The sequence below is a fragment of the Pipra filicauda genome, unplaced genomic scaffold, assembly GCF_003945595.2.
Source record: "Pipra filicauda isolate LSUMZ 115617 unplaced genomic scaffold, ASM394559v2 scaffold194_size2289513_pilon, whole genome shotgun sequence".
In the NCBI taxonomy this organism is placed as follows: Eukaryota; Metazoa; Chordata; class Aves; order Passeriformes; family Pipridae; genus Pipra; species Pipra filicauda.
In genome coordinates this window covers 1,968,013-1,982,637 of record NW_024104303.1, presented here as the reverse complement: position 1 = coordinate 1,982,637, position 14,625 = coordinate 1,968,013, and the positions used below count along the sequence as shown (strand labels likewise).

The 14,625-nt window shown below is 38.6% G+C and overlaps 1 protein-coding gene across 1 annotated transcript in view; it reads left to right on the top strand.

The window, feature by feature from the left end:
* The window catches only part of LOC113988418 (atrial natriuretic peptide receptor 2-like), a 39,997-nt gene extending 30,025 nt beyond the window's left edge, over positions 1-9,972 (top strand). Inside the window, exons 17-23 of the mRNA XM_027722003.2 lie at positions 384-477; positions 1,252-1,339; positions 2,092-2,231; positions 5,433-5,585; positions 6,504-6,602; positions 8,960-9,051; positions 9,595-9,972. Coding sequence (XP_027577804.1) covers positions 384-477; positions 1,252-1,339; positions 2,092-2,231; positions 5,433-5,585; positions 6,504-6,602; positions 8,960-9,051; positions 9,595-9,744 — 816 coding nt within the window. The 3' untranslated portion in view covers positions 9,745-9,972. The remainder of the gene's footprint in view (positions 1-383; positions 478-1,251; positions 1,340-2,091; positions 2,232-5,432; positions 5,586-6,503; positions 6,603-8,959; positions 9,052-9,594) is intronic.
* The last annotated feature ends 4,653 nt before the right edge of the window (positions 9,973-14,625 follow it).

Here is a 14,625-nt window from a genome sequence, read left to right as displayed (position 1 = left end):
ACAGCAGGATAGTTTACAAAACAACATAGTGAGCTTTTGATGAAAGTCTGAGACTTAGATACCTTTTGTTTTGGTGAGATTTTAATCCATCTCTGCAGCTTGGTCTCTGCATTGGATTAGACCCCTAAAGTTTACAATAACTTTGAAAAGTCTCAAATCAGCTTCTGCTGTCAAGCAACAATCTCAAATCTAGATTCATAAATTTACCTAAGGGGAAACTTAGATCTTTGGATTTTGTAGAAAAATTTTAGGTGTCTTAGACCTGCACCTTTTCTTATCTCGGAGTGTTTTCCAAGCAGAATCATTCAAATGCTTAAATCATATCCAACTATGGATCTGTTTCAGCAAAAAGATTATTTTATGCAATTCTCTATGTTATTTAGATGGAGAAATACAACAAACATCTGGAGGTACTGGTTTCTGAGAGAACCCAGGATTTAATGCATGAAAAACAGAAGACTGATCGTCTATTGTATAGTAAGTTATAAATACTGGATATTCTTCTCAATAATAATTTTATTTCAGCTGTCTAATTACAAACAGAAACCCTTTGATAAGTCATTATTTAGTAGCAAGGAATGAGTATAATTGTTACTTTCAAAGTTGGAAAGATATTTACCTACTTTCTATACTTCTCCCCTAGAAACCAGTACACTCCTCTGAGAGGTATGACCCCAGAATCCATAGTGCCCTGACTTCGGATTTACATGGCAGTCCTGCTTAGTTTTAAATGTTGGGGAATTGCAGTTGGTTACTTTTGATTGTAGTGTATCCTCTGGCATTATGCAAGAAAAGAGGTATAGAGGAACAGGAATACACATATGAGAGAGAAAAAAAATTGTGAAGGTGCAAGACAGGAGAAATAAAGACAATTAAAAGAACAAAACAGAGAAGTGATAGTAAACAAACCTAACACAGGTAGAAAGCACTAGCAAAGAGTTGTCATGGAAGGAATTAGTAAAATCCCAAGTCATACTATTAAAATCTATCCTTATACTTCCTTGGAATGTATAGATTTGGGTTTTTTTTTTGGAACTAAAAGTTATGGGCCATCAGAAATATCTGGACATGTTATCAATGAGATTACTGTGAATTCTCACATTACAGCAGAGCAGATTTTGATGCCAAACTGTGTTTCAATCTTTGTAATATTTCATGTTTCTAATCATTGCTTTTCACTTTTAAACAAGCATGTTTAATGTGTGATTTTACCATGTCAAAAAAGTAACAATGCACTACTTTCTACAACAGGTATGTTGCCGAAACAAGTAGCAGATGATCTCAGGCAGGGGAAACCTGCACAAGCCCAAAGTTACTCGAGTGCCACCATCTTTTTCAGGTAAACAAAAGTGAAAGATAAGACTAGAAATGACTCCTACTGAAGAAACTTCTAGGCTTCTAGTGGAGGTGAAGCTCCTAACCAAGTACAGAATTTCTATCTAAGCTGCCATCTATTGTACCAGCTGCCTCTCCAAAAGAGTGTTTTCCAAAATTCTCACACCATATCAATTTTTAATTATAAATACTTAAATAAGCAATGAGATTACTGTGGAGCTCTAACGTACAGCAGAACATTGCTTTACATGTGTTACTCATGCATGAATGTATATTTGATAACGTAGGCCTAAGTAAAGACTCCAGCACTTAGCTGTGTAAAGAAAACTTTTCTGTCCTTGCAGTCCACATGGATTTACAGTTTTAAATTTTTATATGTGCATGAAGCAACATATAAACAGCATGCCTTCACTTGTCACAAATGAACAGATATCAAATTTCCTTTTTTCATTTTTACATAACCTAAATTGAAGACTACTTAATCTGTTGCAGATTAAAGTCTATCTGTAAAAACGGTTTATGGTATCGGTAAGCAAAAAGACTTAGGTCAGTCTGTCCTTTTTGAATGGAAGGAGTCTGCTGCCAATTTAAATAAATTAATAAAAAACTATTCCATAAGATCCTTAGCAAAGGAAATGCTGAAAAAGAGAAGTTTGACACAGTTCCAATGAGAAATTATGACTGTGTGTTTAGGTTTACCAATCTGCAATGTTTAAGATGGTGGATGAGTGTGTTCTTTCTGTTGTGTTTTAACAGCGACATTGTTGGCTTCACTCAGCTGTCCAGCAGCAGCACACCGTACCAAGTGGTAGATCTCTTGAACAAGCTTTATACCACTTTTGATGAAATCATAGATAACTATGATGTCTATAAGGTGGAGACAATAGGAGATGCCTGTAAGTTCCTTGAGCTCTGGACAGTGGTGGGGCTTATGGGGCATCCAGGCAGAGACTAATTTGATGACAAGGAAGAACAGATGAAGGAGATTTGGAAAGCTTGTTACCAGTGAGAAGACCACATAAAGCAATAAGGAGATAAGTCCTAACTACCAGAGCCCCTGAAAACTTAAGGAACATTTTCCTGCATAACTTAGATCATTTGTACAACTGATGACTGTTGCAGACAGGAAAAATGAATTGAGTTAAATACCACTGATGTTTATTTAGTTCCTATGACCTGTAAGGTCTGACTTTAAACCTTAGCAGCAGATTAATCAAACTGGCAACTTCTATATCACAGGAACACAACTGAAAAATTTACCTTCTATATGGGATCCTAGATGTCTTTCCATAAACTTTATTATCTCTGTCTTTTTTTTTGCAAAGACCATGAAAATCTTCTCTCTCTAATACTCTGTAGGGGCTTGACTGTCTCTTCTCTTTGGGTTTTTAGGAAAATGGCTTTATATTTGCTACCCTGGGAATCTGCTGGAGACTGATTACCATTAAAACTCAGTTCCATCAAAACCCTAAGGGAATCTAACAGAACTTTTGGATGAGACAGAAAGGAAGTCCTGTAAGAGATTTGGAAAAAAAAATCCCCACTCTTTTTTTCCTGTGCCATAGTTCAGCATATTCTCAAGCATAAAATGCCTGAACAAATGTACCTGGGAGATCCTGAAGAGACCTGTTTCTTGTCCTACAAAGTCATAGAATCAAAGAATCATAGAATCATAAAATATCATGAGTTGGAAGGAACTCACAAGGGTCATTGAGGCAACTCCTGATGCTGCACAGGACAGCCCCAAGAATCATACCATGTGCCTGAGAGTGCTGTCAAAACCCTTCCTGAACTCTGTTGGGCTTGCTGCTGTGACCACTTCCCTGGGGAACCAGTAACCAATCACCCTCTCTCTGGATGATGAACTTTTTCCTAATATCCAGCCTAAACCTTCCCTGACACAACTTCAGGCCATTCCCTCAGGTCTTGTCACTGGTCACCACAAAGAAGAGATCAGTGCCTGCCTCTCTTCTTCCCCTCATGAGGATGTTGTAACTGCAATGAGGTCTTCCCTCAGCCTCCTCCTCTCCAGGCTGAACGGACCAAGTGACCTCAGCCTCTCCTCATACGGCTTCCCCTCAAGGCCCTTCACATCTCTGTTGCCCTCCTTTGGACACTCTCCAATAGCTTAATGACTTTCTTATATTGTGGCACCCAAAACTGCACACAATATCCAAGGTGAGGCTGCCCCAGTGCAGAGCAGAGCGGGACAATCCCCTCCCTTGACTGGCTGGCAATGCTCTGCCTGATGCCCCCCAGGACATGGTTGTCCCTCCTGGCTGCCAGGGCACTGCTGATTCATGTTTGTAACATAAGTTACAGAGGTATAGCCAGAAATGCCAAGACAGTGGAAAGAATTCAAAAGTTTATTTAGAAGGCCAGAATATGAGAAACTTATAAATATCTCACAGTGCTTATTGCAGCACTGGCCCCAGGAAGAAAAAGTCAAACCTCCTGTTCGCTCCTGGGTTTATCATCGCTGGCCCCCTCGACTCTCTGCGGGCCACAAGGGCCCTGTAGCATTCCTGTAAATGTTATCTCTCTCCTCTCGTATCTCAGAGAGAGAGGCTGAGAACTTCTCTTCCTATGAAGAGAGGGGAAGAAAATGTTGAAACTGCCTTTGAGAAAGAGTTACCTTTTAGGCAGAAAGCCTTCCTAAGCAAAACCTCTGTCTCCTCATAACAAAATCTTCCAGAAAAAAGAGGGTATTCTACCCTCACATGTTCATTTGTCATCAACCCCCAGACTTGCTTCCAGAGGGCTGCTCTCCACCATCTCATTCCCCAGTCTGTAGGAACACCCAAAGCTGCCCCACCCCAGCAGTAAAATCAGGCACTTGCTCTTGTTAAATGTCATACAGCTGGTAATTGCTCAGCCCTCTGATTTGCCAAGGTCTCTCTGCAGGGCCTCTCTGCCTTCGAGGCAATTTAGTATCATTGGCAAACTTACTTAGTATCCCTTTGAGTCCTAGATGCTGAAGAGCACAGGGCCTAAGACGGAGCCCTGCAAAACCCCACTAGCAACAGGTCTCCAGTGTGATGTCACCCCATTCACTATTATCCTCTGTGCTGGATCCATGAGCCAATTCCTCACTCACCACATGATGTGTTTACCCAGCTGTGTACTGGACATTTTATCCAGAAAGATCCTGTGAGAGACAGTATTGAAAGAGTTACTGAAATCCAAAACGATTACATCAACTGGCTTCCCTTACTCAACTAGATCGGTTGTCATAAAAGGAAATTAATTTTGATAAGCGGGACTTTCCTCTCGTGAAGCCATGTTGGCTGTAACTGATGACTGTGTTGTCTTTCAGGTATTTTTCAGTAACTCCCAGAATAATCTTCTCCATAATGTTATCAGGCATTGAAGTGAGACTGATGGGCCTGTGGTTTTCAGGGTCATCCTTCTTCTCCTTCTTGAAAATTTCGACAACATTTGACAGCTTCCAGTAAGCTGGGACATCTCTAGATTTCCAAGATCATTGAAAAGGCATTGAGAGAGGTTTCACAATGACTTCAGCCAGCTCTTTGAGTACTACTGGATGAATCCCATCAGGCCCCATAGGTGTACAGGGATCCAGCTGGAGCAGCAAATCCCATATAAGTTCAGGGTTCAGTGGGAGTTTATCATTCTCACAGTCATGGTCCTCCAGCTCAGCACTCTGGGACCCTCGGAGCTCATCATCGGTGTTCAAAGCATAGTGCAGGAAGCGTAGGCCATTGCCTCTTTTTATAATAGCTCCCCAAAAACAACAGGTACTGAACAGCCATATTCCCACAACCTGTTCCATTTCAAGCATTCTCAATGAAGGGATGAAGGGAAAAAGAAAGGGTTGGAGGGGATAAATCCTGTGTAAAACTGAGAAGGAAATACAACGTTTTTCAGAGCTAGGGTAATTACACGCAAGGGCAAGTTGCCCTTGCCTTTGTTTGTTTCTGGCTTTCTCTGCTTAGGAGGCACAACTGTGCCCTAGGATATGACAGAATTGGGCTTCTTTTTGTTTGTTTGTTTGTTCTTTTTGTTTAATTTGGGCAACACACTTTGGTAAATCTGTGTAATGCCAAACATTAACACAGTTGCATTGTTGTGTTAAGATATGGTGGTTTCAGGAGTACCCAAAGAGAATGGGATCCTTCACGCCGGTGAGATTGCAAGCATGGCTTTAGACCTCCTGGATGTCTGCAAGACTTTTAAGATCCCACACAAGCCCAACACCCTTCTAAAAATAAGAGCAGGAATCCATTCAGGTATGTTGAGAGGGCTGCAAAGGTTTCTTCCTCTGGCTTAACAAATACTTCTGTAGTGGCCATTTTATCTCCATTAGGAATTTCTTCATAACTTCATTAAGAAGCTAATTCCTTGATATGAGAGGGAATACATCATACAGGTCATCTCAACAGAATAAATTATTGGATACATGGAATATTTGTAACTCAATGCAGAATACAACTTTGGAAATATTCCATGGTCCCAGTGCCTTTGCTGATCCAAGTGAGAACTGCCCTTCTGTGTCTGTTGCTTGTCCTTTTCAGATGTTCTCTTCTCAAAACTGTGAGTTTTTTCTTGACTCATTGATCTAGCCTTTGCTCTCAGACTCCCAGCTCCCTGATCTAATCTGATGTGTGATTGCAACTGCTTCTTGTTAGATAGTCAGAGTTGGACCTATCCTGTGCAGCCCAGCACCTGCCAATTAAATGATCTCACCAAGAGATTATATCTTCTATTTTTTAAATCAGTTGAGGCTGACATGAAGGAACCAAAATTCTCATTTTCTGTCTTCAGCAGGAGCAGGTTGCTTCCTGTTCCTACCTTTCCATGTGATAATGAGTGTTACGTGTGCAACTCCTATTGACAGCATTCCTATCCCATTGCCCCTGAAAATATGTTGAAATGGGGTTCTGCAGATGTCTTAATTCATGCACAACATCTCCATCACATCACCACTTCCCCCACTGTTCTCCTTTGAGGCCTTTTTGCAATTCCCTCCATGGTTCTGGAATCTATGTGTAAGATAGATGTGTAACCCATGTAAAGATGATACCAACACTCAGTCTTTGACTGATTAATGAATGAGATATAAAGTAGTGTAGTAAGCAGCCATAAGGCTGTATGACTGATTATGTGATTTATAAATATGAAATGCTTTATTTTATTTTTCTTAACAGGGCCAGTCGTAGCTGGAGTTGTTGGAACCAAAATGCCACGGTACTGTTTGTTTGGAGACACTGTGAACACAGCTTCCAGAATGGAATCTACCAGTGAAGGTAATAAGGAAAAAACTGCAGGTGGGGTTTTGATCATCCTTACATGAGTTCTGAAAAAATGCTGTGCTGAGTTTTGAGTCCTGACCTATTCAAACAACTGCAAATCCTGTAAGAAGGTTCTTGATTTCTGGTTCCAATCTGCCTATGAGCAAATTATGACAGTGATATTCTCTACAACCATTTTTGTAACCAGATCCCCTTATTCCCCAAGTCTTAGAAAGGGATTTTTGTTGCTGTGAAATTCTCTATGGTAAAAAAAAAGTAAGAATACGATAAAATGAGAGGCTCGATGTTCCTATTTGTACCTGGCACCCTGCTGAATTTATAGCAAAAATACTTTCATAACTCCTCTCTTTTGCTGATAAGTTTCTCTAACGGAGAACACAAGCGGTGGCAGGACACATGGGAGCTGTGTCTGTCTAACTGGTATAGAAGATTATGTATATGTCTTCCAGCAAAGAGAATAGACAGAAATTTCTAGTGATTAAAGCGTGGAGATATTCTCACCTTCACTTCTTCCCAGGACATAATAGTTTAGTTTGCCTGCTTCATCTTTAGCCAGTATGAGCATTTGAACCTCACATTCTGATATACTTTAGCCCAATGAACAAGAATTGGGAAAAAAATAAGGAAAGAAAGGGATTCAAGGTCAAAGGACCTTGATGGCTTTTTTCCTTTCATTCATGAAATGAAGGTGAATAGTTTTATGGCTCACATTGCAGTGCATTGTAAATGTATGTGAACTAGGCAAATACAAGTTTTCAAGTTTAATTTCATGACAAAAAGTGATGCTTTCAATATCTATCAGGATCCACTAAAAACAAGGCAGAAAGGCAGTGGAGTGGTCCTACATGATGGTTTTGAAGATTATCTTTGGGATTTGAGAATTACGAAGGTCTATTCCTTCCCACTATTTTATATGTTTTTCCAAAGAAAATGCCAGCCTGAGTGCAACGCACATAATTTCATTTTCTTTCTACCAGTCTCCCAGATAACTCCTTTCTTTCTCCTCCTCCTTTCAGGCTCCTTGAATCATCTTCTCAGACCCGCCTTAAAACTAATGCCTTCAAAATCTACTTCCATCGTTCTTCATAGTTCATCATTCATTTTTTTCTGTATGTCAGTCTCTTTCTCATATGGTACATCAACACTGCAAACCTATGTACAAAGACAGAGCTTTTTATCTTTCAAGCCTTTATTTTATCTCCCTTTTTCTCTGGTCATGTACCTCTGAGGATCTCAAATTGCATTACCTTGTTTTCACCCTAAGTTGGTTGCTTTAAAATAGAATAATTATTTACTAGAAATGTACACAAAAAGTGCTATCACCTGGAATCTGAGTTCTAGTGGCTTGTTCTCAAGCAGGATGACAAGTTAAAATATTCTGTACCTACTGCAAAGAATATTTTTGAGATATATATCTATATATGTTGAAACACATATTTCCTGATCTACAGGGAGTGTTCTGAGACTTTAAAAAGAATTTAAACAAACAAACGAAAGTGGATATTATAAAACTGTTATTTTCTGATATAAGAACAATCACTAAGACAATCTTAGACAGTACTACCATCAATCTGGGATCTTTTTCAAACAAAGAAGCATAATGATTTACTCTCTGTCGCTGATTGTTACAGGCAAAAAACCCTCAAAATGAAATAAAAAAAACCAGTTTTCGTTTTTTTGTTTGTTTGTTTGGGTTTTTTTTTTCAATTTTTAAAATTTTGGCAAAATTTTACTTTCTGGCAAAAGTAGTATTTCTTCTATGTGTTGTCTTCTTTGGTCCTTTCCCATCATCTGCAGAGGGCAAGGGAGGTGAGGCTTACATGGAAGTAAAATCTCAACTAGGAAAAAATGACATTGTAAAAAAAGTTGTGGAATTATGGTAATATCATCCTGTCCGCCTGTCTTTATTAACAGGTTTGGAGTCAGAGCAAGGATAGCAGCTTCTCCAATGTTTAGACTTTGCTGAAAATTATATGTGCAAAGAAAGAGCTGGCTCTTTATTGACTAGGAGATAAAACTATATGCAGTTTTCTTCACCAGATTAAATGGATGCTCATCAGTAGCACGAGCCAGGCAGCTGCACAGAGTAGACAAATACTATTAGATGCAGAAAGTGAAGAGTAGTGTTTGTTGACAGCCACATGCTTTTTGTGAGATGCTCTCACAGACAGGCCGGGATACTGAAGCTTGTGTGTGAACATTTCAAATAACAGAGGAATGACAGCAGAGACATGAAAAAAAACAAGGGGAAGCTCACTAATGGGTCTTGAAATCTTTGGTACACATTGTGGGGTGGATCTGTCTTAGATGTTTAAATTGTTTGATAATATGACAACTATTTCTCTTTCCAGCTCTTAAAATACAGTGCAGTTCAAGTGTATACCAACTGTTGGAGCAGATTGGAGAGTATGTGTTAGTATGCCGTGGGAATTTACAAGTCAAGGTGTGTATGCAACATCTATGCTCAGCTTTTCAGAGAGGAGAGTGTGAAAGCACTCTGGAGTCCCTGAATTTTAACCCATGCAGTCCTTTATGTCTTGCAGTCCTTTATATCTCACAGTCCTTTAGTTAGACTAATTCCTGATCTAAAGAAAGCACGTTCAAGTATTAAACCAGAACCAATTAAATGGCTTGTTCATGGAACAACTCTGATAAGTCAGAGATGAAGGACTTAGCCAAGCTTGGAAGTCCTGCATGGCACATTCAAAAAAAAGGTCATTCAGAGGCATCACAAACCATCATGTGAGTGCTATAAGAGAACTAACATACTTGTGCGCCCAATTTTGGATGGGACTTCAAAGAATTGTTTTAATTGATACTGCTGCCATTATCTTTTAAGGGAAGGTCTTATGCCTCATTTTCTCTGTATGTAAAATCGCTGACAGGCACATCAATCTCCTTTTGGGACTTCTTTTGTACTGTAGTAAAAAATTATTTCATAAATGATGGATAGTATTGTAACCCCATGACTGATTTTCTTCCTTAGGGGAAAGGAGACATGGTAACATACTGGCTTGAAGGTAAGAAAGCCTCTGACTTCCAGAAGACAAACACCAGTACATCTGTAACTCCTCAAGATGCCAACAGAACTTCATACACTTTGATACCAGGCGTACTTTCCAGTGATCCTCTCTGAAGTCCTGCTTACTAGCCAATCACTGGCTCCAGTATCCATTCCGGTTTTTGGCTTGCTAGATCATTCTGCTGAATTAGAAAATTAGAAAAGAGGTAGCACACCCCTTTGGCCTTGTGAATATATTAGCTCAGATTTCATTCACAGGTGTCTCTCCTACCAGTGGCACTGAAAACACAAAAAAGCAAAAACTTATCTTGGGGAATAATACATACATACAGCTACCAGGGCAGAAGGTGTTTTGTGTTGCTTCTTGATTAGGTTTTGCTGGGTAATCCCCTGCCAGCAGACACCATGACTTCGAGATCTGCTGTCCAGACATTCCAGTCTGTAAGCTGCTCCCACAAGAAAGAAGGAGACAATGCAGTATTGTAATTTAGTGGTACAATAAACCTTGTGGTTGTGACTGGTTTTGTACTGTGAGAGTGAAAAATGAGATGTGGGCTGTGTGAGAAAGCAAGGTCCATGGAAAGAGGGGGATGAAGCAGAGCAATGGATACAAATTGAAATGAGAATTTGTGCTCCTGCTTCCATTTCATCTCCATTGTCTGGAGCATAGAAAAAAAAGAAAGTCTGGTGTGTCTCCATACAGTCAATTTCTAGGGACACCCGATGTCTTGATACAGAGATCTTGGAATCTTGGGAGGGAAACTAAAGACATTGCGTGCTGCTGTTAAACAGACTAAAGTTCACTACAGCTGCTCTTGTCCTTGGCTCTTCTGGGATTTCTCCAAAAAACAGCTCTTAACATTAGCTAATGTTATGTAGTTGCTTTGACTAATGTGGCAATGGACCTGCTATTGCTGGCTAGCTGTCTGTGAAATCAGGCAGCCCTCTGAGTCACTGAGTAATCTAGGACACAGCTTAGAAAAGGTCATTCCTGAGCAAGCATTTCCTGTAAAGAGAGACCCATTCCTACCAGTGGAGTAATCTGTAGATGAGCATGATTCTGTGAGCACTGCACTAGTAGACTTCCTTTAAAAACTTACCATTTAGGGCTAATCTATTTTGAAGAGTTTAGCCAGCTGCAGTTCAACTGATTAACAAACAATCTAACAGAATTAAATACATGAAATAGAGAGAAGAAGGATACAAAGCAAGGAACATAGACATAGCTGATTTTGGCACATGAGAGTCCAGTCAAATTTTTTAAAATTAAAATTTTTAATTGGTTTCATATTTTTTGTAAGCTTAAAAAAATACTTTCTCTGTTTTTGAGTTTCATATTAGTAGGTAGTTACTTTTTTTGTAATCTTTGTGAAATAAATCTTTCAGTTATCCAGAGCCAAGAGATGTTCTCCAATACAACAATTTCCTTCATGCAAATGCTATCTAGAAATTGTCAGACTCTCTGCTCTATTATAATCCTTCATAATGTATTAGATGTTTTACATTATTCTTTAAATGAGTTGGCATTTGTTTACGTTTTTATTAAAAAGGCACATATCCTAGGGTTTTTTATGAAATGTGGATGTGAAAGCATATGTTTTGCTATATTTGTCTGTAGCAATACTTCAGTTTTAACTCTTTTACTTTATCTTAATGTTGTTTATAGAATCAAAAGCTCTAAAATGTGTGTCTTATGAGTTTAACTTCTTCTAGAAAGAAATGAGTGGTGAGTGACCATAAGCAAGCTTGTTGGATTGACAGCTTTCAGCTCTGACAAGTCTTCAGGTAGTAATTCAAAGTCTGCTGAAGATAATACAGACTCTTGCAGACTTAGGAGGCTTAGAGTCTGGTGTTTATCTACAAAAGAGATACAGCTTGAATGATACCTGTGTCAGCCTACTTCAGTTTTGTTGTTGTTTATTGATCAAACAGAGCATATCCAGCATGAGAACTGGATTATTTTCTAAGGACCATAGAATCTATGATAACTCTTCTACAACTTCAAGCAGTAGTCCTTATGAATGTCAGTTTGTCTGATGACTGTAATAATATGATGCTCTTCCTCCAGAAGACAGAAGTACAGGGTAATGAACGTCACAGATGCAAACACAAGGGTCCTCAGTCAATTGACAAGTATTTTAAGATTTATCTTGGATTTTGACAGGTGTAGTCAATGGCTACAGAAACATTTCAGATGCAGGAAAGCGTTTACCAGCTGGTAACATATGATAACAGCACAGTGTTCATCTGTGACATGCTTTAAATCCACAGAAGTTCACATCTCAGATGTGGAGTCAGTCAGCTAATCTAGCAGGAATTCTTTTCTAAAATGGCACTCTATACAGATAAGTATGTGATATGTTCCTCCTTTCCTTGAACATTGTATTCTACGAGAAAATTGGAAAAAAATACAATAATAGAGCTGAAGGAGTGAAAGCAATATGTACCTTATAGATTACTTCATTTCTTCACTCAGCAGCCATTCATTGTCCACAGTCACGCAAAATAATACAGAGGATACTAATACTGTATTTCTGATGTGGTGATTTTATGGAAGGATTATGCATTTTGATTAGTGCTTATTGCAGTTCCATCTACATAGCATTGGGAATGTAGATAGGAATATTAAAAAATCACACAACACAAAAACTGACTTATGAAAGTCTTTAATTAGATTGATGAACTTTCACTATCTTGTTTCAACTTCAATATTGAGGAACAGACTGAACAATCACAACATTTAAAAAAATCACAACAAGTAAAAAGAAAACATCATTAACATATTTCCAAGTGTAAAACTTCCTAGATTTCATTCAAACCATTGGCACTGGAAAGAGACTGTGTTTTGCCACCAAGAAGTTATTCTTTATCCCCTAGATTAGGTAGCAAACATCTTATATTTAGCTTGTTACTGATATGTGCAGGGGGTCTCCAGTTTCAAGGTTATTTTTTTCTAAACAGTTATCTGCTTCTTCATACAGCTGATTATTCAAACCAAATTTATTCAAATAAAAGTGAAATAAAATCAGGTGTTCTTTGCAAACAGTGCACGGGCATAGTATGATTGTTGAGCCTGACTGTGCAGTCAAAGGATGCAGAGTCTCTCCAAGATCTATGTCTGATCAGTATGAGATTCCCCAGTATGTAGAACATCTCTCCCATCCCACTTAGACACTTACTAATAGCCCTTCCATCTGAATTGACCTCAATAGTAAGAATCTTTGGTTTTTTTAAGTGTCTTTCTGGGGCTGTCCTTTCAGACTAGTAAAAAGACAAGGCTATGCTACCTTATTCTGATTATTCTCCAGCTGACTACCATCTGCTTTTCAGTTAATGAGTTCTCTATCCTAATTCCTCTCTGAATTTTTCCCTACTTCATGGTAGTACATATAAAACATTGGATTATACATTTTTTACATTCTAAATTGGAATTCAGAAATGAAATTATTTGCAAAAAAATGCCCTCTCCAAAGAAAATACAGGAAGATTCCCTTTCTAATTTTAAATTTGCTTAAATGAACTTTCTAATATAGAGACATGAAATAACCAGTTTGAAATGTGAGAGAGTGGGTTTTGTAGATTTTGTGTGGAAACCTTCCAAAGAGCATTCATACATCTGCTGATGTTATTTAGTGCCCCACAGGATACTAACCACAGTCCTCTGGTTCAGACAGCAAACAAGCTACCCCATCTTCTGTAGTTGTACCTCACTCTTCCACTGCACTAGGTTTAAAGTGCATATGCACCCTTTTTGGAACTAAATTCAAAGAACTGGATTCAACAGTTTCCATACAACACTAAATTTGACCCTGAAGATTCACATCAAATTTTTACTGTTACACCTTTGTGAATTTTGCCTTGGATTTCAACAGCAACAAAATAGTTACTTCCTGCAAGTGAGTGCCAAATATGAAGCTAATGTAGTAGCATCCTTATGTACATGACTGTGTATAACTGCTGATTATTAGTGCATTTCATAGTAAAATACAGTGATGTGCAAATAAGTGTTTTGATGAGATCTGAAAATGAATCAGCTTTCCTGGCATCAGATCCCTACTACATCTAATTTTTTTCTGTTGCTCTTGTATCCTGCCTTCAGGCAGAAAAACACTCTCTGTCCCCACCTAAGGAGCCTGTTCAGGGAAAGCTACCGAAGAGAAAATACACATATGGCAGAATGCACTAAACATATTGCCTCTGTGACCAGAATTTAACACAGTTAATCTGACAAATTTGGTTACTTTTGCTATCATGAAGGACACTTCTTTTTCTGTTCTACTCTCACTAGAACAAAGTACAGACCCAGATTTCCAAAGTGTTTAACCCTTTCTCACTCCCTAAGTAATGACACTTGAAGTTGAAATACTAAAACTGAATCTTTCAGAATTGATCAAAGGTTCAAGGCTTTTACCAGTGGTTTGGGGAAATACTGAATGCAAAGCACTGGAAAATTTCAATTTTCAATTGCCAGGATTTCACAGGGGCTGTATTGAAGCACAGACCTGGGATACTTTAACTCTGTTGAAAGAACTGTGTGTTCTTAAACAGCCACAACAGAGTTGTTCTTAAAAAAACTTTCTTCTTCTAAAGGATGGAAGGAATTATAAATTGCAACAATAGGCTTGAAGCAGGAAAGTTAGAAAGACACCTTTGAGGAGATCTCAAATTAATATGTGGCTACATTGTGCATTCTGTGACCTGCTCTTGCAAACGAATGTATAATGTATATGCACCCATCCATGGTGCAGTACGAAAAAACATTAAGCATAAACACTTGTATCTGACACAAGGCTAATTCACGCAACTGTTCTGAATGGAAAAGAAGCCATGATTTAGACACCAATGAAAGCTGAATCTCCTTGTCTGATAAAGACACAGAGGGTCTGGAATTCTAACACTGACAGGACCGATAAATTAACAGTAATGCTTATAGATGAAAGTTTGCCAGAGAGCAGTAAAAGTCGCTTCTAGATCCATTCTCTGTGTTGTTGCCAG